General features: G+C 56.1%; 1 protein-coding gene across 2 annotated transcripts in view; it reads right to left on the bottom strand.

The window, feature by feature from the left end:
- Window positions 1-25831, bottom strand: part of TPPP (tubulin polymerization promoting protein) — a 33169-nt gene extending 7338 nt beyond the window's left edge. Inside the window, exons 1-3 of one of the 2 annotated variants that reach the window (XM_081090158.1) lie at window positions 25747-25831; window positions 6965-7285; window positions 4058-4139 (exon numbers count right to left, since the gene is read on the bottom strand). In XM_081090158.1, the coding sequence (XP_080946284.1) occupies window positions 4058-4139; window positions 6965-7281 (399 nt within the window). In that variant the 5' untranslated portion in view covers window positions 7282-7285; window positions 25747-25831. The remainder of the gene's footprint in view (window positions 1-4057; window positions 4140-6964; window positions 7286-25746) is intronic. The other variant, XM_081090159.1, reaches the window with a different exon arrangement.
- Window positions 25832-26066: the final 235 nt, after the last annotated feature.

The raw sequence follows: 26066 nt of genomic DNA, 5'->3' as shown, positions 1-26066 counted from the left end.
AGCAGCAAATATAAATTGTCTTGGAAAAAAGCTTAAAGGAAGCACATCCTTTATGAACAACTGGACATTAAAACAGAGCCGTTGTCTGGTTCTAAATGGGGCATGTGTGTGGCCTCCACTTGGGAGGACTTTCAAAGAAAAGTTAGGGTGAGAAGCCCGTCAGATCCGAACCACAGGGAAGAGGCCTTGGTCCTGGCTGGCAGGCAGTCTTGGGTCATGGTCACCACCCAGGGACAAGAGGGGGCACTCCCAGGATGCCTGGCAAGGTGTGCCCAGGGCCCGCACATCAGGCCCACCACCCAGGACCCTGCTGCCCCCTGCCCAGAGGCCACGCAGCCTGACCAGTGCCAGTCCAGATGAGCAGCACAGGTGAGCCACGGGGCTGGGCAGGGCCTGCGTGCAACCCTTCATCCAGACGCACCGATGACAGCACAGAGTTTCCCATGGGAGGTCAGTCCAACACTCTAACCTGGCTTTTCACCTTTTATCATTTTAACTAAAAAAGCATTTTTGCCATTTTGACTGGATCTTCCCCGATTCAAAATGGCAAACATGTTTTCCACAAAAGAGCAAAGGCTATTCAACGGAGCAAGGATCACCTTTCACCAACTGGACATCCGCGTAAAATAATGAGCTTCGATCTGTGCCTCTCACCATATACCAAGGCTAACTCAACGTGGGTCAGTCTAAACTTATTATAAACCTAAAACTATAGAACTTCTGGGACAACATCTAAGAAAATACGTATGACCTCGGTTAGACAGAGATGTCTTAGAAATGAGACCAGAAAACAGTCCATCCAAAAAAAAGGATGAATTTTATAACTATTCAAAAGACACTGTAATGCAAAGACAAGCCACAGACTGGGAGAAATACTCGCACAACATGTCTGATAAAGGACTGTATTGGAAATATATGAAGAACTCTGAAAACGCAACAAGAAGAAGAAATCCAGTGTAAACAATTGGACAAAATATTTGAACCAGACACTTCACCAAGATCAGTGGGTGGCAAACAAGCACATGGAGAGACCATGTCGTCAGTCCAGGGGAGACGCCACACACCCACAGGGGGCCCCAGTGACTAGAGGACTGTGACGACATCCCCGGTGCTGGGGAGATGCGGGGCTCTGGGGCTCTGGGGCTCCGTCCGACGCAGCCGGTGGGGACACAGCGTGGCGGCCACTGTGGAAGGCTGTCTGGCAGTTTCTTAAAGGTCACACCTATGGCATGACCCTGAGACCCACTCCTGAGTTCTCACTCAAGAGCAATGAAGACAAGCTCATGCATTATTGCCTCCCTACTCACCGTTCTGCTCATAGTCACCAAGACCCAGAAACAGCCCCTGCCCTTCAGCAATGGATGGACAAGCATGCCCCCAGCAAGCACAGGGGTTCCCTCTTACATTACACATGTGTCTGAAGACCGGGCCATGCTGATTGACAGGCCCATGGGCAGGAGACTGCTGATGGGAGGTTGCAGCCCAACCTCACCCTCAGGGAGACCATTCGGGCAGGAGGGATGGGCCCTCAGGCACATTCAGAGCCATGTGACCCGAGGGCGTTTGCATGGACAAGGACCACAGGGCAGGGGCTGGGTAACGTGCTGGACTGGGGTTTCCTTAGACCCACAGTGTTTGGTGGTGGGTTCTGCCCCTCAAAGCTCTCAGATAGCATCCACAGGCACGAAGTCTGTGGGCACGGAGGGCATTCCAGGGAAGCTGCCCTCAGCCTGGGGTGCCTGGAATCGTGTAAACACAGACTCTGGTCTTACTCCTGACCCTGCTGTTGGGTAACCTCTGGGGCCCGAGGGGGCCTGTTTGTCCTGGGCTGTCACAGGCACTCCTGTCTCCTATTCACGGCCTGCCCAGGCTGGCATGTGGACACCAGGCCTGACGGCTGGCCCGGTGACCAGCCGCTAGAGCGCACAGCCCTCTCTGGGCACTGCGGCACCAGGCGCCACCAGGGTGAGTCACTCCGGCCAGGGTGGGGGGATGGCCCACAGGGACTCCCGTCAAAGGGCGCATTCAGATTGGGCTGACACACTGGTCCAGGTCCCTGACTTGGCCGCTGCACCTGGCTGGGCCAGGTGTCCCCCAGGATACCTCTGTGGCCGATAGGTGGGTCTTGGAGCCCTCCCCAGGGAACCTGGTGCCCTACTGCTGAGAGAGTCCCCCGGGAGTTCTACAGTGACAATGCTAGGCGCTTCCCCGGGGACGGGATCACATCACGCTGCAGTCCACACAGAGCGAGCCTGTTCCCAAGTGCACACAGCGGTGTCCCCACAGCCCTCCACCCCCATAGCCCTGCTCAGAGGCTGTTGTTCTGCTGGAAAGCCAGACACGAGGCCCCTGCGTCCCCTGGGCCTCCAGGCCCAACTCAGGGCAAGCAGGGAGGGGCTGGGCGAGCTGCTCCTGAAGGCCACCTAGGGACACGCGGGCCAGTTCAGCCCTCCCAGGACAGACCCAGGCTTGTGTGTCTCCAGGGCCAACACACAGGATGCACCCAGGATGGAGCACCCACTGTGACCCCCATGCCCTCCTTGCCAGCAACTTCGAGTATCAGAGCAAACTGCACTCTCCCAGGCCCTTCTCTGAGGAGCAGCGTCCAGCCTACTGGGCCATTGAGGGTGGAGGGGTGGGAGAGCCAGAGAAAGTGCTGGTTCTCCCAGGCTCCCCTGACCAGCAGCAGCTGGGACCTGGCGGCCTGTCCAGAGAGCAGCCAGGATGCCACTGTGGGCAGGAAGTGGGGTGTCGAGGGGAGATCTAAGGCACTGATGAAGGTCAGAGAGCTGGGAGCCTCGGTAGCATCCCCATCATCCCCTGGGCCAGCGAGATGTGGGGGCACCTGGAGGAGCTGTCTTGGGGGGACGCACCCCTCGGGAAGCCCTGCCTGGAGGATTGCTTACTATGCTCGTGGAGGGCTCTCCTGGCAGACCCTCGCCCTCACCCCTGCCCAGGGCCACTTCCTCCACTGACCACCCTGCCTGCCTGGGCCCCAGCAGGTGCAGAGTCAAGTGCAGGCCCAGCTGATAGCCACTCAAATCGTAGGTCTGGTTGCAGATGGCCCTGACCTGCCTGAAGGGACAGCTGTGACCTGCCCCCCCCCCCCCCCCCCTGCCCACCACATTCAGCTACTTCCCCTAAGGAGGAGAAAACACCTTCAGGGTTCTTCCTAACCCTAACTTCGTGTTTGCCTGGTCCCAGCCTGAGGTAGCTTGGACTTACCCTGGGAGGGGCAGGGCCCAGAGGCCCGGTGGACGCCTTGCACTGCTGCCAGTGGTCACCAGAGGGCCCCACAGAGAAGCACTCCCACCACAGCCACCCTGACACTGGGAGACCCCAACACGAAGCTGAAAGCACAGTGGGAGGGACTGGGTGCACCAACCCCAAAGCCCCAACTGCACCGCCAGCCTGGAGGGAGGGGCAGGGGCTGCCCTTCCTCCCAGAGTGTGGCCATATCAGCTCTCGGTGACACCCCACCCCACACTCGAGCTTTGCTGGGGCTCCTACTATGGGTTCAGCCTGCTCTGGGCTCTGGACACCACTGGATGGCATGTAGGCCCCAGGCCTGAGCTTCTATGCTGAGCCTCTGGGGTGCACACCCACGGCCCAGGAGCCCCTGCTTCAGACAATTGCCGTGTGTCCTCGCTCTGACTGTAGCGTGTGTGGCAAGAATGGGGCAGCTTCCCAAGTCTTCAGTGACAGGGAGCCCCGCCCACCTGCTTCCTTCTAACCTGAGACCCAGATGCCAGACACAGGGGCTGAGCTGCCTCCCTGCACCAGTGTCACGAGAAACGGGTTGTTTTCTCTGCGTGCACACAGCACCCACCAGACAGGCATGTGCATGGGTCAGGAGAGGCTGCAGCAGAGACCCCGCCGTCCTCTGCCCCCTTGGTCTGTCCTCTCCACCTACAGGGTGGGAACCGCATGCCTGACCCCACACATGCATACAGGATGGAAGGGGATGGTGCCGTCCATGGCCCCCCAAATGGGACTGTCAGGGTGACCCTCCTGCTTGTGCATATGAGGTCCTGATTAATTAATCTTTCAGACTGACCATCATCTGTCCTTTGGGGCGTGGAGGATGTCGGAGTCTTTGTCTAGGTAACAATAGTCTTCCATCTAGACCTGGTATAGAGCTGCAAGAAATTTGTTTAAAATTTAACACATAGTAACATCAAAACAAACAGGCACTGCCATGGCGACAGGATCTAAACAAAGGCTGCAGATACCCTGGCTGGCGTCACCGCCCAGAGCCCTGGCAACCACCCCCAAACAGAAGAGCTGCTCTTCTCTACCAAGTCAGCAACTTTGAGGTCTCGGCCCGTCCTGCAGGATCCTGTGACCCTACCCAGGGCACTGTCCACCTCTCCTACCCAGGCACAAGGGCGTGAGTCCCTCCTACTGTAACCTGTGGTATCCAGCAAGCCACCCAAGCAGGGGGTTTCCCGCTCCCTTCTGGGGGCCCCTGTGGCCACCACAAACTGGTCTTCACTGTGTAGTGGCCACAACCCCTCAAGGGCCAGGCCACAGTTACCCATTCTCCCATTCCATGTCCCCCAAAGTGACCTGAGGCAGGGACACCAGGGGACCACGAATAGTCCTGGGCTCTGCAATGGGAGGCCCATCATGCCCAGGAGCTAAGGTCCACGCCTCAACCTTGAGTCCAAGCAGCAGACATCCTGCCTCCCAGGATCAGCATGGGGAGCAGATGGAGTCCTTCCTGGTGCCCACTCACTCCTTGAAGCCAGTGCCCCCCATGTGGGTAATGGGGTGCACATGCCTCCTGCACACAGGGTTTCTGGGCTCGTCCAGGGCAGCTGTCTTCTGAACGAGCCACCACCACACTTGCTACCTCTCCCCCTGCAAGGATATGGGCAGCCTGAGTTCTACCTGTGTGCACCTGCATGTATTGTGCATATGTGGTGTGTGTGCGTGTGTGTGTGTGTGTGTGTGTAAGCGCGCACGCGCACTGTGAGCTCATGTGCACAGGCAGGTCTGTGTACACATATGTGAGCTGTGTGCACATGTGTGTACATGCCTGCATGCAATAGCTTAAAGGCAACTTACTGCAGAAGGAATTAAGAGCGAGGAAAGAAGAATTGTCCCCACCTGCCCCAACACTTTGCATGTCTAGACCAGTGCCATGGGTGTGGGAACCTGTGGCACTCCTTGGTGGGGTGACCTGTCCCTGGACACAACACTCATCTCACCTGCCTCCAGCCCTTCCGTAACATCCCCCCACAGACACAGCTCTCGGGGTTCCTTTGCTCCTGGGTCTGTCCCTCTTTCTCTCCTGGACACACTGGGTTTACAAAGACCAATGCTAAAGGCCTGGGGAACCTGCCCAAGAATTGGACAGAGGGCCCATGCTGGGCCTCATCCCAGGCCCTGCCACAGCTCCTCCTCCTCACCTGGCCCAACTCCTGCTCCACCTCACAGGTTCCCACCTCCTCTTCCCCTCCACACCTGTGCCCTCCTCCTCTTCCTCACCTGCATCCCACCTCCTTACCTGCATCCACCCCTTCCTTCAATTCCTGGCCCCACACCCTCCTCTAACCCTAGGCCTTGAGAAGGCACAGGCTCACAGGAAATGGGTCGTCCACCAGGATCCCATACCCTGTGCTATTATGTTGTTGGGGCTCTGGCCCGACTGTAGTAAATCTGCAATGTTCCTCCACCTGTTCAGGTGAGACTGAGAGGCCGAGACCCTCGACCTGGTGAATGCCAGTCTCCTGTGCTGGTGGTGACTAGGTCCTGATGGCTGGCCCTCAGGGACCACTTGTGGGGACACCTCTACACTGCCCCAGCCAGGCCACCCCGTGCAACCTCCCACTTGGTGGGAATGAGCCAACCCCAGGAGGGCTGTCCCGTGGCTCCATGGTGACTGGCCCGTCTGCCTGGCATGGCTGTCTGGATGGTATGTCAGGCTGGGGAGTTGGGGAGACCTCACCATGATGGAGATACACCAGACATTTCCACAAGCAAAGTGGGGACATGAAGTCATAGGCTCTGGGGGTGCAAAGAAAAACTCTTTTTCACTGCCTCTGTGCTCAGAGGAGGATGGAGGGAGGAAGGAGCCAGGCCATTAGCAGGGAGGGCGCGGGGGCATCTGAGATGAAACATGGCAAGGTCACAGCAACAAATAACTAAAGGATCACACCAGCCTCGATGGACATAGGACAAAAATAAACTGAAATAAAGCCATTTTCTAGCAACAAGTATGACCTGGATAGAGAGGGCTGGATGCTTGATGGCCTTGGGGGTGCTGTTAATTTCCCCACGTGTGCTCATGGGTGCGGAGGGCAGGAGAATATTTTCATGCTCCAGAGATGCCCGGTGGAAAGGGAAGCGGGTGTGTGTAACCTTTCCTGGATACGCTCCCAATGTCCAGCAGAAAGGATGTGTGCAGGAGCACATGTACATGCACACACACACATGTCTCCACAGATGCACAGGTACATACACCTGCATGTACACAGATGTATGTGCATACGAGGAAGCACACTGCTCACAGTCACTGGGCCACAGCTGAAGGCTCAGGTGCTAACTGCTCTGTCACCCACACTCTTCTTCACGTGCCTCATTCCCAAAGGAAAGGGGAGCCCCACAGAGGGGCCGCGGGCAGGGGCAGGCAAGATGCAGGTCAGACCTGGGGGACAGGCTTCAGAGCGGCACCTCTCAGGCTTAGCCCACAGTGGGCCAGGAGCTCTGCCACTGAGACCCCTCCAAGCTCCCGAGGGCAGGGCAGCGCCCCCTCCCCCGGTCCCAGCTAACCCCAAGGCAGCCTGCTCTGGTTCCAATCCCTGGGCATCTGATTCTGGGAAGGGAAGGATCTTGAAGCATCACACTTCCTCACAGCCCGTTAAGATACAAAATCCACCAGCAGACCCTGGATTGCGGCCTGGCTGACCACAGGCCTTGGGGAAGCTGGCTGTGTGGTGAGAGAGCCCAGCTCACTTACTTGATTTTGCTGAATACGATGTCCACGTCGGTGACGGTCACGTTCTTCCCGTCGATCACCTGGCAGTCCTTGCACAGTTTCGACCAGTTCTTGCCATGCATCTCCTTCCCGGTGGCTCTGGTGTCCCCATGCACCGCGAACCGCCGGAAGGCCTCCTCCAGGGCACTGAGCTCCTGGGCCGAGGCGGCCGCCCCCTCGTTGGCACCTTCTGACTCCAGTGACAGCCTCTTAGCTGCTTTGTCCTTGGCAGAGTCCGCTGGGGATTTGGGGGGTGTCTTGTTGGCAGCCTTGGTGGGCTTGGCCTTGCTGTCGGCCATGTTTCTGGTGGAGAAAGGAGAGAAGAAAGGGGTTATTCTGTTTCTTCGGGGCCGCTACCCAAGGCTCCTCCAACTCACTCACAGGACAGGAGGCTGGCAGGCGCCTGGGATGTAGCAGGGCCCCTGGGGCCCCTTGGAGCCGAACCCTGGGCATGAGGGGGCAGAACCCCTGCCCAGGGGCCACAGCAGGATGGTGAGCACTTGTCCTGCTGCTGAACATTACCTGCCCCGCAAGCACCAGCACCCTGACAGCCATTGCTGGGTTAAGGACCCCAAATAGTCAAAGCCATCTGCAATTGGCAGGGCCATGGTAGTGCACCCAGCTCAGACACCTGGGGCTCAGGGCCCCTTCCTTGTCACTCCCCCATCACGGTCTCCTCCCTGGGCCACACCTGCTGGGTGACTCCCCAGAAAGACATCCTTCCTGGGGTCCACAGAGTGATGCCATCCTTGGGGAGGGGGTATCCAGAATTGGCTGCTACCCTCACCTCAGGGCTGAGCCTGCTGCCCCCCTGCGAGTAGGAGAGGGACACCCCAGGGAGTCAGCCAGGTGCAGGGGGGGGGGGGACTGCATGCACTGGAGGAAAGCCACCATTGAGGGTCCTCTGTGTGGGGAGATGGGGAGTCTGCACTGACCTTCCCATGAGGCTCTGCCTCTGTGAGGTGCCAGATCCCCAAAGCTGGGCTGGGTCCCCGGGGGCTCAGAAGATAGGAGCCCGTGCTGCCTCTAGCGGGTTTCATGAGCACAGAACGCAATGCAGCCATGCAGCCTCCCATTGCATCAGGCCACGGCCAGGGCAAGACCCCGAGATGCCCAGCCCCATGTAAGATCCCCATGGGTCCCTGAGGAGTGGCTCATCTCTGTCTACCTCCCTGAGAAAGGTCACTGCTGGGGCTCAATGAGAGGTCAGAACTCGGGACCCACTGGCGCACAACACACAATCCAGGGGTAGTCTGTGCAAGCTTGCTCACAGCTCTGCCATTCACTGAACATCCCCATCAATCTATCTTCTCAACACCCTTTACGACAGAGGAAGATGGGCGACTGGGCATTGTAGGGGGGCCTGGTGGCCCTGCTGAACTCAAGATACTACAGGTTCCCAACAGGAAGAAGTCAAATGCCCTCCGCCATTGGACTGGATGTTCTCAGGGGCCTCGGGGGCTGTGGTCCCACTCTGTCCCCCATCCTCTGTGATGGCGCAAAAAGTGCACCTGCTGCTGAGAGAGATCCTGGACCCCTGGTGATGGAGCACAGCCTGCTCTGGGTGTGAGAGCTGGACAGCACTTCCGGTTTCCCACAGGGCTCAGGGGCGGGGCAGGAGCGCTTTCCCTCCAAGGAATCCAGTGCCAAGGTGAGGAGTCAGGTGGCGGCAGAATTGCTTCCAGGTTTATTACTGACACTATTTCTCTGTCTGAAACAGGAGTTTCTTGAGGGGTCGGCTGAGCATCTCTTCAGCACTCAGTGCCCAGGAAGGAAACATGGCTGAGCAGTTACAAGAAGCATGAGCTGACTTGTGGGAATGTGCACGTGCATTCAACTTGGTCAAAGAGGAAGAAACCTCCTGCGATGCTTCCAGCTCAGTGCATGGTCCAGGAAGCGCCGTATCGTGAGAAGAAAGCACCCCTGAGTGCATTGGGGATCGCTGGCTCTGGTGTTGGAACTGTGGGCATTCTTCTTGTGCTTTTCTGTATTTTGCAACTTTCCTAGCAGCACTATTTTATAGCAAGAACCTGGATGGGGGAAGCCAGGGCTCCTCCCCAAAGTCCCCCCCCCCACCCGCCCCCCAACACACACCCCGCTCAGTGTCTGGGGCTGAGCCAGCCCTCCAGGCAACCAACAGCAAGCCCCACTACCTCCAAGCCATGTGTGGCGGGACTGAGCACCCCACCAATGGCAAGAACAAAACGAATCCCTGTGAAGTGCTCTGAGCACATGCTGAACAGATACACTGATCCTGGAACGCAGAGTGGGCTCTCTGAGAGCCTCAGCCCCCAGGGATCCCGAGGATAAACGACACCAGGGGCGGCCGGGAGGGGGTGAACACCAACCTGCTCAGGCACCGCACATCCCTCGGCCCAACTCGTGCTGGGCACGGGGCTTTAACGAGTCCATGAAAAAGTGAGAGGGATGGAATAAGATGTGAAAAAGTTCTGCTGTCATAGCTTTACTTTCCAGCTGGATACGGGCAATAAAGAGGTAAACAAACATAAATGGTATGACATCAGGTAGTGAGAGGTGCACCGAGGAGAATGAAGGCCGGTAAGAGGGCAATGGTGAGTGTGATTTTAGACGAATTGGAGGGGGAGCCTGAGTGGAGGCTGGATCCGCAGGAAGGCGCCGGCATGTGGCTGCTATGCATGAAGCGTCTGCCACGGATGCTGCCCTGAATCCCACCGGACAGTTGAGGTTGCTCCCAGACGGAAGACCCCACCTGGTCTCCATCTGCTGCCCTGGGCAGCAGAAGAAAGGGGCCCATGCTTTAAAGGTGCTGAAGAAAAGCCCTTTCAGACCATGGCCCCCGGGGTGAGGGGCCGGATGGCTGTGCATAGACGAGCTGGGGGCTCTGCCACACTTGTCAAGCAGGCTGTTGGTGGCAGTCAGGCGGCGAGAATCCACGGCTAACCCTGAGGAGGGCACAGGAGGCCCGCCCAGAGTGGATAGGCAGCACTGGGAGGGGGACCTGGGGGGAGAGTTTGGGAAGAGCAGAAAGACAGGGTCAAGGAGGCCAGGAAAGTCCAGGAAATGAACAGAAGCCTCTAACCTCAGCCCTGGGGGTGGCAGGCCCAGGGCCTTTCTCACCAGGTGGCTGGCGGCTTCAACCTGCCATGCTTCCTTCTGGAGCTGTGGCTGCAGGCGGCGTGCCTCTGCCTTCAATGCCATTTGAGGGCTGTGTCTGTGTGTGTTGATGGGTTGTCACTTAGGATCAGCTCAGAGATGTTTGAAGGGATGGTGGACAGAAGGGCTCTGGAGCAATGACCCAGGTGGGAGGTGGGTGGAGCAGGGCACCTCCCCTCCCCTGCCACACCCTCACTGCCCCTGCTGCCCTCACCCTTGCCAACCATTCAGTCTGTGACCTTGAAGCTGCAGAGGTAACTCGGCCACAAGACCCAAAACACAGCTCTGGTCTGGGTTTCCACTTTGTTTTACTATGAAAATGTGTGATCATAGTAAAATATTTTAAAATTACTTTAACAAAAATAATAGAAGGAGCTAGCCCCTATGTGTGGTGGGGGAAGATCTCCAAGACTATTGTTTGTTGTGTGGAGACGCAGGGCAAGGGAGAGCAGAAATCACGCACCCCACTCTGGGAAAGCCGACTATGGGGACTAGATAGAGAAGCGTTGGAGCTGCTAGGAAGACTGAGGGAGGCTGGGCCTGAGGGGAGGGGTTACATCCTTCTGTTGTTTGAATCGCCCCAGTAAATCCATGTGCTAGTTCCACAATGATCTACACTAATAAAAGAGAAAGATGCAAATTGACCACACCTTCGCGACACCCACCAGCTAATCATGAGTGAGTATGCAAATTAACACAACAAAGTTGATGGGTTAATTTGCATACACAGGTGCTGAGCAGGCGTTCTGCACCACCCCAGCTGCTCTGGGCCTCTGGGCAGCGTGGGAAGGCAGAAAGGCGGCTCTGGGCCGGAGCGTAGGCGGAAAGGCGGCTCCAGAGCGAAGGCGGTGCTGGCAACCAGGGGAAGGAAGGCCCATTCTTGCACGAATCTTCGTGCATCGGGCCTCTAGTGTAATAATAATAAATTTAATTTAAAAAGTAGCCGAGGGCTCCAGCAGAGGTCTACTGGGATACAGGGGTGTCCAGAGAACCCTTCTGTACCAGTGATGACAGCCTGCATGCAGGGGCCTCCCTCCAAGGGCCAGCCTCCAGCATCCCACCTACCTGGCTCCTCTCCTCCCCGCCCCCTTCCCATGGAGGCTGTGGTTCCCCTCTGCTTTCCTGTGCCCACAGTTTCTGGGGAGTGAGGTGAGTCTGAACCCAGGGTGGCATTCCATGCCCATTCCCACCTGTGCCATCCACTTTCCACATAATGAAAACTAAAGTCACTTAGAGGAAGAGGCTGCCAGGAGGTGAAAATGCCAACCCACCGAATGAAGCATACTCTGAGGTGTGGCCTGTATTCTCAAGTGGGTACTGTGTTTCCAGGTGTGTACTCTGCACCCCCAGGTGAGTGTCCTGCCTCTCCAGGTGTGTGTCCTATATGCCCAGATGTGTGCCCTGTATGCCCAGATGTGTGCCCTGTATGCTCAGGTATGTGTCCTGTGTGCCAGATGTGTGTCCTGCATTACCAGGGGAGCTGACCCCTCCCTGGCCAATATTTCCCTTACGGGCACAAGGCAGTGTAGGTAGAAGTGGAGACTGATCAGGTATCACTCCTACTGGCCACAGACATGGCAGCCTCGATGCCCAGCAGGCTCTGTTCCTGTTTTTTCAATGTAAGGATTTTTCAACAGCTCGGGAAAGCCCCAGTGAGTCAAGGTCTGATTTATTTCATGGTCCATGGCCCCTGGCTCCAGGTGAAAACCCAGTCTCTCTCCTGGGCCTCTCTCATCTGCTTCCCTGGAAAGGCCCCCAATTCGTAGGGATGTTGTGTGTGCTTGGGGGGGGTGGAGAGGGAGGAGGAGGAATGCACAGAGGGGCAGGGAGGCCCCTACTTTCCCAGCCAAGAGCTGGGCTCCCTTGGGACCCCTCTCCTGCTGGCCTCGGGGGTCCCTGGGCAGGAGAATGAGAGCTGTGTCCCTCCCCAACCCTGGGCCTTTGACCAACCAGCCCCCACAGGACCCCTCCTGGCAGGGACCACACCAGCAAGCCCCTCAGCAGCTCTGGGCTCTGATGGTGTCAAACAGGATGGCAAGGGGCAGGGAGAAGAGTAGGTGGGAGGCAGGTGAGGTGTGGGAAGCCAGTACGTCCAGTTCTAGGGGAGCCATTAGCCTTCCCCGGATCCTGCTTGAGGCGGGGCAGGCGATGTCCTAGAGGGGTCAGGAGGGAACTGATACACTGGGTGTGGGGCAGACTGTGTTACCGGATTTGCATTTTTAAAGGAGGCTTAGAGAGGGCAGGGCAGTCAAAAGGTGGAATTACAGACCGGAACAGCATGAGATACAGGGGCAGGCGCTGGGTACCCAGAAAGCAGCCACCCAGGAAATAGTCAAACAAAAGCTCCTGGCCAGGTGACCCACCTGAACCTGGGAACACCTGCCCCTGGGTGTCCACCAGGCTCCAGGGGCTGCCTCACCACTGGGTGGGCTGTCTCTCAGATATCACATGGTCTCCCTGGCCCCACACCTCCTCACAGGGTATAGATGCTCTAAAGACGGCCATGACAAGGTCCCAATTTCCAGCATAAACTAGGCCCCATTTCAGAATGACTTTTCCTGAACATGCTTGAGACTTGACAGCCTGAGGCAAAACCTATAGAAAAGGTGACACAGGACACACCAACAACAGGTGATAGTCACAGTTGCCACATAACATTAGCACACAGCACCCCAAACAGGAGGAATGAAAATTTGTGTTAGTGGCATGCCTGCCAAAGGACCCGGTGTTTGTGAGCAGGACCAGGTGTGTCTGTGAGCAGGGCCAGGTGTGCTTATGAGCAGGGCCAGGTGTGTCTGTAGTCAGGGCCCGGTATGTTTGTGAACAAGGCCAGGTGTGTCTGTGCCAGAGGCTAAGACCAACAAGTAGTTAGCATAATTATGCAAGAAGTCCACTGGAAGGCTAATGGACTTTGGTATTCAGCAAGGCCTGAAAATCAGCATAATATTGCCCTGCTTTGGCCAAATGGCTGAAGGCAATCCCCTAAACCAGTGGTCCACAAACTGCGGCTCGTGAGCCACATGCGTCTCTTTGGCCCCTTGAGTGTGACTCTTCCACAACATACCGGCTCTTCCACAAAATACCGACTTCTGTGCATGGGCCATGAAGTTTCATTCGCACTGTACGTGCGCGCCCGCATGTGGTATTTTGTGGAAGAGCCACACTCAAGGGGCCAAAGAGCCGCATATGGCTCATGAGCCGTGGTTTGTTGACTACGACCCTAACCTGATATTGTTTACCATTGATATGCCTGTTTGCTTTGCTAAAGGGCAAATGTGTATTCTAGTAAATAAAAGCAAAGGGGACTGAGAAGTCAGAGAGCCTCTCAGCTAGAGAGTAAGGTCTCCATCTGGCTCCCCATGCCTTCTAAATTTATATTTCTTGTCTAGTGTATCCATTTGTGCACAGCCCCTTCTCCAGACCTTGAACCTTAGCCCCAAATGAATGAATAGTTCACATGTCTGTGAGCAGGGCCAGGTGTGTCTGTGAGCAGGGCCAGGTGTGTCTGTGTGCAGGGCCAGGTGTGTCTGTGAGCAGGGCCAGGTGTGTCTGTGAGCAGGACCAGGTGTGTCTGTGAGCAGGGCCAGGTGTATCTGTGAACAGGGTCAGGTGTGTCTGTGTGCAGGGCCAGGTGTGTCTGTGAGCAGGGCCAGGTGTGTCTGTGAGCAGGGCCAGGTGTGTCTGTGTGCAGGGCCAGGTGTGTCTGTGAACAGGGCCAGGTGTGTCTGTGAGCAGGGCCAGGTGTGTCTGTGTGCAGGGCCAGGTGTATCTGTGAACAGGGCCAGGTGTGTCTGTGAGCAGGGCCAGGTGTGTCTGTGAGCAGGGCCAGGTGTGTCTGTGAGCAGGGCCAGGTGTGTCTGTGCAGGGTCAGGTGTGTGTGAGCAGGGCCAGGTGTGTCTGTGAGCAGGGCCAGGTATGTCTGTGAGCAGGGCCAGGTGTGTATGTGCAGGGCCAGGTGTGTCTGTGAGCAGGGCCAGGTGTGTGTGAGCAGGGCCAGGTGTGGTTTTAAAGGGTGGCAGCAACAGCAGCTGTGCTCTCCTGGTTCCCTTCCTGGACAGAACATGGCTGTGCCCTGAATGTAAAGATGGGTGAGAATCATCTCCACTCTCGCTCCCCCAAGCAATGCCCGCAACTCATTGCTGATGCCCCATGAGCTCCCCTGTCCCCAACCTACACCTTCAGCTGCTGGCAGTTCCTGCGGTCTGACCTGGCCAGTGGAGCTGACCATCTTGCCTTATAACCAGGTGCCTTCTGGCTCCCAAGGCCCCTCACAGCCTGTAGCTCCCTCCTCCCTCCCCTCCGTCCTCGGGTGCCATTGTCTGTGGCCTGCTGGGCATTACCAAGCCAACTGACACACTATCCTCCCCAAGTAGGAGCTGGGTGCACCCAAATGGCTGACCCTTACTGGAGTGAGGGCCTGAGCAAGCTGCATGAACACTGGGCGAGCAGCCAGAGAGCGTGCGGAGTGGGGCAGGGGGCAGGCCAGCAGCATGCATGGGGCTGGGGACTGGCGCCTGCCGTAGGGTTCCCAGAGCTCACACGGGACCATCACACCACCTCATAGTCCCATGGCCCTACCTGGGACTGACCCGCGAGACCCTCCTGATGGCCCCTTTGCCCAGGGAGCCTCTGCCTCACAGACAGCCTCCCCGGGGCCGCCTCTGGGAAATGCTGGGCCTGACCAGCCTCTCCTCCCCAGGAGCCGCATCCTCTGCCCGAGGCCTGCTCTGGGCCCTGATCTCAGGCTCTCAAGGGGGAGCCTACAGAGAGAGCCCTGTGGCCCCAGCCCTGCCCAAGGGCATGTCCGCAGCGGCAGCCACTGTCCTCAGGCTCCATTCTGCCCAACTCAGCCAAACTGCTGGAAACTCAGTCCCACCCTTGAGAGGGACAAAACCCCGCCCCCACCACTAACCTTCCTGAGCTCGGAGCACGTGGTGGAATGAAGACACCTGTGCACTAAGAACCCGCTCTGCGGAGAAACGTCCTGCAGCCAGGGCCACCTGATTCCACCATGAACACAAGAGAAACGTTCTCTGCCAAATCACCAGGTGTAGGTATCTAACTCTGGTGAGACATCACACAATCCTAACTCCGGAACCTTCTGGTGTAACCAGAGTTATTCAGCAATCCCACTGGAGAAGTCCCCTTTTCAAGAGAACAGGACCCTTGTGATTCAGACACCTGTGGGCCTGGATGGGAAGCCACACCTGCTGAGCTCCTGGCGAGGCAGCCGGCCTCCGAGGAGGCTGCTCCCGGCAGTGGCTCTGCTGTCTAAATGCAGGATCTCGGCTTGGGTTCTTGACATTAACCTCTTCCTCTAATGGCACAGCGCCAACCCCCTCGGGTGGGCTGAGTTTCCTGGGATGCACATGTTGCAAGCTCGATTGGGAAATGAGTGGACGGGCCCCACCCACTGTGCTCTGCGGGAATGGGGTGTGTCTCTGAGGCTGGTGACAGATGCCGCCACAAGCCCTGCAGGTAGGAAAGGGCTCCCAGGAGAGTGGGCATCAGAAGGAAGCCGCCCAGGCTCCCTGAGCTCCTGCCTGGGCGTCACTGGTCCTCCACCCCATGGACTTCTGAGGGGTGGGTGTGGTGCCACCCAAATCCTCCGAATCTTTTTATGGTTTCTTTCTCTTTCTTTCTTTCTTTCTTTCTTTCTTTCTTTCTTTCTTTCTTTCTTTCTTTCTTTCTTTCTTCCTTCCTTCCTTCCTTCCTTCCTTCCTTCTTTCCTTCCTTCCTTTTTTTGTTAATCCTCACCTGAGGATATTTTCCCATTGATTTTTAGGGAGAGTGTTAGAGAGAGAGAAAGGGAGAGATAAACATCAATGTGAGAGAAACACATAGATTGGTTGCCTCCTTCACAAGCCCCGACCAGGGCCTGGGCCGGGGAGGAGCCTGCAACCAAAGTATGTGCCCTTGATCGGAAATGAACCTTTGACCCTTTGATCTGCAGGTTGACCCTCTATCCACTGAGCCAAACAGGTTAGGGCTGAATCTCTACACCCACTGGGGGTCTGAGGTACCTCTCACCACCAGGACTAGGAATCAGAGCCCTTGGATCGTCACTGGGACCACTGCTAGGATCCCCAAGGCCCAGGGTCTGTGTGAGAAGCCCCACAGGCCCTGGAAATGCAAGCATTCCTGAGGGTCTGATAAACGGACTCCCGTGCAGACCTCGATGGAGGTCCTGACACTTGCAGGGTTGATCGGCAGCCAGGGAGCAGCTCTGGTGATGGAGCTGAGCTGAGGGCACCTATGGGGAGGCTGTGGGCGCAGGAAGAGCCTTTCCACATGATGCTGGACTCTCAAAGGCAACCAGGGAACTCCAAACAAAGTGTGCAGAAGGAGAAAAAAAAAGTAGAGAGAGCCTGTGCCTCCCTCTCCTCAGAGACCTCCACAGCAGGTGATCCTGGGACCCAGGCACCAAGGACCCAGGAAGGCCCTCCCAGGAGTGCTTCATGGGCACCATTAGGGCCTGGTCCCAGGACACTGATCTGGAGGGAGAGGGTGTTGGGGGGGATAATGGCAAGAGCCCCCAGGTAAATGCCACAACTGCCCCAGAGGCACCGAAGGAGGCTGAGGCCTGGCCAGCAGGTCTAGGGAGGTCTGCTGCTCACGGAGGCAACCCGCCAGGTTCCCACAGGCCCTGACCTCCTGGGTATTCAGATATGTGTGTGTGAGGCCCTCAGCAAAGGCAAGGTCAGGATGGGACAGTAAGTTCAAAAGCCCATAGGGACCTGAGCCGGAGGCAGCTGGTGTCTGTCCACCTCCCCCTTCCACTATCATCCCACCAGAGGCTCAGGCCCCCAGCGTCCAGGTCTAGGAGTGTCAGTGCTGCCCCATGGACAGGGCACCCCCTCCAGTAAACAGCCCAGGGGAACAAAGGCCATCAGAATCCTGTGGACCCCCCCAGGGCCAGCCCAGCCCTGCCCCCACCATCTTCAGCTCTTTATTTGAGTCCATTTGAGTACAACACGGCCCTTTGGCAATTGTTCACATTGCTAATCATAACATGGCCACCCACCCCGCGGTGCCCCGGACACTCGATGTCAATGGCCACTCGTCTACCCGAGGGCCGTCCCAGGCAGCGGGAGCCTCCAAGAGCTGCACAAAGCCGCCTTTCTGAGTCCACAGGCGCCCGCCAAGTGCACGGGGATGGTCTCAGAGCCCCAGCTCGGCGTGGAGAGCAGCCCTGCAACCCAGCTCCCTGCCCTTCACAGTCCTGGTATTGAGCAGCCTGACAGGCTGGGCTGGCTGGACTATGGCTGTGTGAGTGGGATGCAGCTCATGTCCTGTCATGTAGCCTCAGGCTGCTGCCCAGAAGGCCCAAGGGTCCAAGAAGCCTGAGAACTAAATCACACCCCTGCTATTCCCTGTTCACAGGTCAAAGGTAATTTCTCCCGGACACAAGAGAAGAAAGAGCAGAGGAGGCAAGCTTCCCCAGGTCACCCAGCCACCCGAGGGCCGGGGCCCATCCTGTCACTGTGTCCTCACCCTGGGTCCCCCAAGGACCTGGGCAGGACAGGGCTGGGTGGAATGGGGCAGCCACAGGACAGGCTGTGAGCTCTCCAAAAGGAGGCTCATGGGCCAGGAAAACCAGGGAAGGTGGAGTTGTCTTTCCCTACGGCTCAGAAGAATTGGTGTTGCAGAAGCTTCTCCAGCACCATGGGGTTGGTGGTTTCAGGGGGACTCACCTCCCAGGAGCCACACTTTGCTGCAGCCCCCAGAGCCACCCTGGTATCCGTCAGCATGTTTCCTGTGAAACCCAAGCACACAGCTGGCCAGCAGTAGCCAAGGGGAGCGCTGGGCACAGGGGGCTAAGAAAATGAGGGTCTCACAGGTTAGGGAGAGCCCTCCAGGGCGACGTAGCCACCCCACTCTGAGAGGGGCCTCTCAGGGCCCAGGACCGCAGAGCAGCTGGAAGGAAGGTCCCCCAGAACCAACAGGAACAGAAAAGCAAGGAGCTTGCTGCTGCCTGCCCAACTCAGGGACCTGAGGCTTCTGGCCACAGAGACGTGTGTGAAAGGCCCGGAGAAGGCAATGCTATCGGGTGTGGCACAGAGAACCCAGGGCAAGACCCAGCAGAAGGTCCCCGTGCAGTGGATTCCAGAGGCCCTTGGAGGTCACTCCGAGCCAGGATGAGCTCTAAGTAGGGGACTGCCAAAGGACACCTGTCCTCTAAGATACCCACTCTGGCTTCGGGCTGGAGGTATTTGGGCAGGAAATAAAGGTGGGTACACATTCAGGGCGAGGAAAAATACTGGTGAAGCACATGAGACCGGGACCGGAAACATTTAAAATCGGGGCAAAGATAAACATGTGCGCCTGCGGCTGGCCCCTGCCAGGGGGGGCCCTTCCTGAGGGATGAGCTGGGGCCGGAGTCGCTCCCCAGGGCTTCTCCTGCTTTGGAGCTGCCCTGGCCAAACCAACAAGCATGGCAGGCAACTGAGGGCGGGTCATAAAGAACTGGGGTCTGCTCAGGCCAGCGCAGGGACAACAGGGACAACAGGAATGCGCCCAGAAAGGACAGAGGGCCTGCGGGAAAGGGCTGCTGACCAGGTCTGCCTGGTTCTGTGTGTCAGTACCTTTAAGCCTCAAAGATCTCCTGCCCCCAAAAGCAGCCAATGTGGGAAGAGACTGACAGAGCACTGTAGTCAGAAAGGAAGAATGGAGGACTGAGCAGGGCCCACCTGAGGCTGAGACGCTGAGGAACCTGGCGCAGCTGTGAAGTGCAGCACGCCTTAAAGAGAAGTGGGAGTGTTCCCTGCAAACACCATCTTCACCTGGCCAGGCACTGCTCAGCCCAGACAGCACACGGGCCACCCCTCAGAGTCAGCTGGGAACTTGGAAAATACGAATGCTGCACTCCTACTTCCTGAGATGGAACCAGCCAGGCCTTCCAGCCCACAGGGCAGCGAGGAAGAGTGGACAATGAGAAAACCCTTCTTCCTCAATACACCCATGTGCTAACAGGAGAGAGAAAGTAAGCAGCCTGGACCCAGGAAGAGGGAACCCTGGACAGGCCAGCCGTGCACTCAGCCGTTTCTCTGTGGGCACTGGCTGGTGCTGGAGAGCTGAGCACACTGTTCACAGCTGTTCCTGGAGGGACGTGCCGGGTGAGCTGGCAGGAGACCGAATCAGCTCAGCTTCTCAACCCACAACTTGGATTCAGGAGACTCTGGATTGCTAATGCCTTGACATGCCAACAGGACACATATAAAAACTCTCTAGAGAAAGAGATTGCCATCGAGACCATAGAATATTTCTATAAACATGTTTTGATTACAATATCTAGTACACAGTAAAAAAAATAACCAGGCATATGAGGGGGAAAAGTGCAGAACAAATGCAACAGGAACAATCTAGAGGTTCCAATTATTGGCACTTGATCAGATACTGGGGTTGAAGTAACTATGCATGCCATGTGCAAAGATGGAAAATTCCAGCAAAAACTGGGAGCTATAAAAATGTAGATAGCAACTTTGGAAGAGAATATGTTAGAAATTCTAGCACTAAAAAACACAATAACTAAAATTGAGAACTTGATGGATATATTTAACAACAGAGCAGATTCAACACAGCATTAACAAGAACTCATGAATTGGAAATACCCAAGAGAAAACACCTAGATGTGATGTAAACGTGTGTGTGTACAGACATGTATATATGGACAAAAACAACAGAAATAATAAATATAAGCACAAAATTAATAAATTAGAAAATAAATATACACTACAGAGGTCCAACAATATAAAAAGGTTGTGCCTTAAGAGAAAACTCCAGCCATGGCTGTCTTTGTCAGCAGATCCTACCTTATATTGAAAGAAGAAGTAATGTCAATCTTACACAAATTCTTCCAAAGAAGAGTACAAGATGGGACATTCCCAATCATTTTATAAGACTAAAATAATCCTGCTACCAAAACTTAATAAGGGTGTTACAAGTAAAGAATAATTTATGGCCCTGGCCGGGTGGCTCAGTTGGTTGGAGCATCATTCATGCACCAAAAAGCTTGTGTGTTCGATTCCCAGTCAAAGCACATGCCTAGGTTTTGGGTTTGATCCCTGGTTGGGGCTTGTACAGGAGGCAACCAAATGATGTTTATGTCTCACATCAATGTCTCTCTCTCTCTCTCTCTTCTCTCTTTTTCCCTCTTCCCCTCCCTCCCTCCCTTTCTCTCTCTCTAAAAAAATCAACAAACATATCCTCGGTTGAGAATTTTTAAAAAAGAATAATTTATGTCAATATCACTTATGAATGTAAATGCAAAAATCCTAAACAAATATTAACAAACTGAAGCCAGTAATAAATAAAAAGAATCAATACCTTACAATCAGGTCAGGTTTATGCCAGGAATGCAAGGTTGGTTTAACATTAACATCAATCAATATCATTCATCACACTAACAGAATAGAGGATAAAAATCATATTATCTTCTTAATGAATGCAGGAAAAGCATTCAATGGAGTTCAGCATTTATTAACCATAAAAATTCTTAGCAAATTAGAAAAAAAAAGAAATTCCTTAATTTGATACAAACCATCACACTTAACAATAGTGGTCCTGACACAAGGAGAGAAATGAACTGATGAGACAGAATGAAGCCCCAATAGACCCAAGCATATATTGACACATTCAGAATGACAAAGGTGGCCCTGCAGGGAGAAAAAAAAAAAGGGAAAAGAATGATTTTAGTCAGTGGAGATGGGCTGATTGAATGGACACATGAAAAAAAGCACGCTGGGTCCTGACACCATCAGCTCAGGCCTATGGCAGACTGAAGCAGGGAAGGCAGGGTAATGAGGCTGCAAGAAGATAATGCACAAGAGCATCTGATGTCCTCAGGGCAGGGGAAGATTCCTTACCCAGGACACAAGCATCACTACCCCCAAAGGAAAAGCTTATCAAATGGCACCGAGTTAAAATTAAGAACTTCTATTCATCAAAAAATATTATGGGGGGAGTGAAAAAGCAAGCTACAGGGAAGGAGGAATCAGCTATTAATAATGAACATAGGCTCCTCTCAGTCTATGAGGATCCCGGTTCATCAACAGGAAAGAGACAACCGTCTCTAGGACAAGGGCAAGGACTTGGCCCAGCATTCAGTGAGAGCACACCGGATGCCCAATACACGGGGAAAGTGCAAAAAAACCCAAGGCAGATACCACCACACCCTCCAGAATGGCGGACGACTGAAATGGCGGTGATGCCAAGTGCTGGGGGATGAGGAGCAACAGGGAACGGTGGGGCACATGGTTCCAGCTGCCTTGGCAACGTGGACTGCAGGGGGACCTCAGGATAAACGAGGGCCTACACTCGTCACCAACAGAAACGCTCGCACATGTGCTCCAGAGAGCATCACAGGAAGGTCAGGCAGCTTCATTCACAACGGCCAAAAAATGGAAGTGCCCCGCACCCATCAGCCACACCGTGGGTAAATGACGGTGGTGGGCTCCCAGCACGGCACATACACACTGGACACGTGAGACCACACGAGAGAGCCGCTCACACAGCACTGACAGAAATAAGCCAGCACGGAAGAATGTGTTCTCCGTGGCTCCCTAGATATAAAGGTTGAACACAACTACAATGGAAGGTGGTAAAACCACAGCGAAGGCACAGGGGCCCCCAGGAACAAAAGAGCAGCCACCACATCTGGCCTGGGGACAGCTGGGTGCCAGCATCCCAGGGAAGGCAGGGCGGTGATGGGAGGCTCAGATGACCTCCTTCATCCTCCAGCGCCATTCTGTCCACAGCCTGCCCCCGACACAGGCACAGGGGCTTGAGGCCAACCCTGCGCCAGAGGCAGGTGGGACATTTGGCACATGCAGCACCATGGCGGCCACAGATAGACGCCATCACTGTCTTAACTCCTGGTTTGGGATGGGTGTGGAACAGCATTAGAAAACCAGAGCGGGTGGGAAACAGGGAGGGGCCGAGAGTCATCAATTGGACAGTGGTGAGAACCCTGAGGCACGCATGGTGTGTGAAGCACGCTTCCTTAGGGGCACCCTGCAGGCTCCTGGGAGCTCACTCCAGTCAGATGTGAGGGGGCATCTGAGTTAACACCGACTCTGGGGCTAGCCTCCTGGGTGTGAGGCCCACATGCACACACACCCCAGGGAAGCTCAACCTGCCCACCTAGCTCATCCTTTGCCAAGAGGAGATGAGACAGTGGGGAGTGTGAGGCCTAAATGAGGTCACCTAGAGGACGCTGGCTGTTTTGTGACATTCCAGCTAGAGTGAGAGCTCCCCAGGGTGGAGGCCACGCCAGCTTACCTGGCACCTGGCAGGTGCTCAGACATCTGCTGAACAAAAGGGTGCAACAAGGTTACAGGATGAGATCTCGAGAAAAGTGGCCCAGGGCGGGGGAGATCACGCGGAGCCCACACGGGATGCCCCACTTAGCATGCCAAGAAAATTAGAGACTTGGGCCCGACGGAGACAAGCTGGGGACATGTGGAGACACTGAGCCCCAGGAGAAGAGGGCATAAAGGACGCCAGGGGGGTAAGGATGTTTCACAAATCTAATTTAAAAGAGAAAAAGTCACCCAGCTGGTGTGACTCAGTGGTTGACTATCGACCTATGAACCAGGAGGCAGCCACGGTTCAATTCCCAGTTAGGGTACCTGACAGGGTTGTGGGCTTGATCTTCAGTGGGGGGGCGTGGAGGAGGCAGTCAATCAATGACTCTCTCATCGTTGATTTCTCTCTCCCTCTCCCTTCCTCTCTGAAATCAATAAAGATATATATATTTTTTTTAAAGTCAGCGTGAATGTGGTCTTATAAGGATGAGCTCACAGTGCCCACAGCTAAGAAGCTCAGGTCTCCGAGCGTATGGGGGGGTTGCAGAAGACATTTTAGTGTGGTGCAAAAGTCAGAAAGCCATCATTTTCTTATACTTTGTGAAAGATTTTTTTACATTTGCTCTCCAGAGAAGGTCCTGCATTTGGACGTTTAGAGAGTCATTCACAGTCACAACTGAGCTGCCATTACAAGTCTTTGTACAGTAAAGGGAAAATATGGAAGTGAAAACCAGTCTTAATTCCTCTATCAGGAACCGAGATTTGGACACAGTTCCTGGATTTGGATGCTGTGTTCCTGTGGGGAGCTGCCCTTCCTCCATATGCAGTTCCTGGGGGCTGCCAATGGATCAGAGACCCTGCAGCCTCCCCCAGTGACCCCAGCAGGGCCAAGTAAAGCCATTGCCAGGAACTGGCACTTGAAACCTGCCCAGGAGGCTCTGCGGAGGTGAGATGCCATGGTTAGGGATGGCATGGATTATGACACGGTGGCTACCTCCCCACCCAAAGAGGAAGCTGGTCTCCCAGGAGGGGGCTGAACAATGGTGAGGGCTCACATGGGATTTGGAGACCCAGGTAGTGTGGGCCCCACCCAGGCAGCTCCGCTCCTTCCTTCCCACCTGTTACTTAAGCAGTGTCTGTTCTCCTGCCTCGTCCCAGCATCTGCCTGGTCCTGGGTTTGTAGGCTCAGGTGGACTTGGCCCCAGGCCCAAACCACCCGAAGTCCAGGGGACATGTGGAGACACTGTGCCACAGAAGAAGAGTTTCTGGACAGGAGCTCAGGGCCTGGATCTCACAGCCCGGGGAGGACCTGATACTTCAAGGTGCCGCAGGGCCCCTTGCTCAAGATCCCCAGATGGCATCTCTGTGCATGCTCCTCCAGCCTCACCAGCAACATCACCAGCTAAATATAGGCCTGGCTCCAAGTCAGCACAGCCTCTCCCCAGGAAGCCTTTCCTTAAAAAAAAAAATCTTTCAATTACAATTTACTTTCAATATTGCTTTGTTTTGGTTTCACGTGTACAGCATAGTGGCTGGACAATCAATACACTTTACAGAGTGTTCCCCTCGCGACTCCCAGTGCTTCTCAGCCTCTTCCACAGGGAGCAGCTCTGCTGCCCCCCGGGAGGGAAGCCACGAGGACGCGACGGCCCTGAGGACAGTCTGGCTGCTCAAAGGTTTCTCTTAAACCTCCATCAGCGTTGAGTAGCTTTAATTTTCTTTATCAAATGTGTGCATTTTCCACCATTAGCATTTATAACCATGTACATAGTTATTTGTTGCAACTTTAAAGGATCCAGGAAGATCAGCCAAACAACGCAGGAGAGATAAGAATGCAGCACAGCTTCCTCTAATCTCCATCACCTCATCACTCCATAGAGATGCAGATACATTTTTTTTTTATTGTAGCCCTTAAATTGTGGTACCTTTCTGAGTCAGACCCCTTTGGAAACCATGCCCACAGAACCCTCACTGGCATGCATTTGCAGACACTCCCAGCTCCCAGGAAGTTCCCCAGCACCACCTCCCCCCACCACCTCCCATCACTGAGCCCTGTGAGTCCCACTGTGTGATGGGAACAGGGGCTGGTACCAGAGACAGGACCTTGGAATCCAGTTTAAGGCATTGGGAAGCCTTGAGGCCTGATTCACCGCCCACTACACACACCCCATTTCCTGCCTGTTTGCAGCTCTCCCTCCCCAGCCCCATCACTTCATCCCCGGATGTGATCCCTGTGCCCTCAGAGTTCAGGTCAGTTTACTGCTCACTTCCTAAAGGCCAGGGGCTGGTCTAGGCTCTGGGGACAACCCGGCTCCCGCTCCCGCTTGTGCTCTCGGAGAGGGTGGCCGTGGGGAGTGCCTGGAGGCGGTGGCGGCCAGGGTTGCTGGGTCCTTTTATCAGCGTCCCCCAGGGACGCCGCAAGTATCTAATAAATGTCAGGGGAATCAGCCAATGAAATGCGCAGGTGGATGACAGCATAGCCGGCTCGTCCCAAAAGGTGTCGGATCCTCGGAGAACACACGACGCCTATCAAAATAGCAGTCCCAACAGGGAAGCGCGAATTAATCCCCACCCCCACCCCCCCCACCCCCCCCCCGCGTCGCAAGGCTTCTGGACAAAACCGAAACCGCAGAATGAAGGGTTTCTCAGGACTCGCTCTCAAAGGCGGGCACTGGCCGCAGAGGTGCGTGGGAAATGCACCGGCAGCAACCTCTTTATCCTGCGGGTTCGGTGCTCACAGGCGATCAGAAGACGGAATACCCCTTGGGAAGCTTCGATTTGCAGACTGTAGGCCTGACACTTGGCCCGGGAAAGGTGACGTTTGTGCCGGACCCATTGGGCTGGGACCCTGAGAGGGGCAGCGCAGCCCTTGCCGGAATCACGTTCATTCCGGGCCCCTGGACACAAACGGCCGTTCCGTGCTGTAGGGCAGCGGCTTCATTTCAAACCCGTTCAGTCCTAATTTCCCACTGTCTCGTGGGGAGCGGCACCCCAGGCCCGGGCGTCGCTAAACAGCGCTCCTGCGGCTGGACGTGAAGGGCGGGGAGATACACCGCCGCGCGGCGCAGGAAAGAAGGCGCAAGAGGCACCTCCGTGAAGAAAGGCCAAGGGCCTCGCTTGGGGCCCAATTATAAACCTCCTGTGCTGTGCACCGCCAGTCCCTCCCGCCCCTCTCCCGTGCCTCCCTTCCCGCACCCTGCACAGCGCCGACCGCCGCGCAGCCCGGGCGCAGGTGGCGGGCGGCGCAGGCTGGTCCGAGGCCCTGCGTCCCCGAGGGGTGTCCGTCAGCCCGGCGCCCCGGTACCGAGCCCCGCGATCGCTTACCTCGCAGACGCAGGGACTGCTGCCGCGGCGCCTCCGCGACTCGGCCGCGCGCAACCGAGTGCCTGGCGGTGCGCTCGCGCCGCCGCCGCCCGGCCCCGCCCCGGCCCCGCCCCCACTGGTCTGCTCACGCCCCCCCAGCCTCGCTTCGCCGGCTCCACCGCCCCCCCGCCCCGAGCGCCCCACGCCCCCCGCGCGCCCCAGACCCCCACCCAAGCCTACCGCCGGCCCCGTCCACACCCGCCCGAGGTTGCCTCCAGCCTCGCCCCGGCCCCCACCCCAGCCCACCCGGGCGCTCCGGGCCCCGCCCCCGTCCTCCCAAG

Source organism: Myotis nattereri, assembly GCF_964212035.1.
Source record: "Myotis nattereri genome assembly, chromosome: 4".
Lineage (NCBI taxonomy): Eukaryota > Metazoa > Chordata > Mammalia > Chiroptera > Vespertilionidae > Myotis > Myotis nattereri.
The sequence above is the reverse complement of the archived record's forward strand: the minus strand, read 5'-3'. Positions and strand labels throughout refer to the sequence as shown.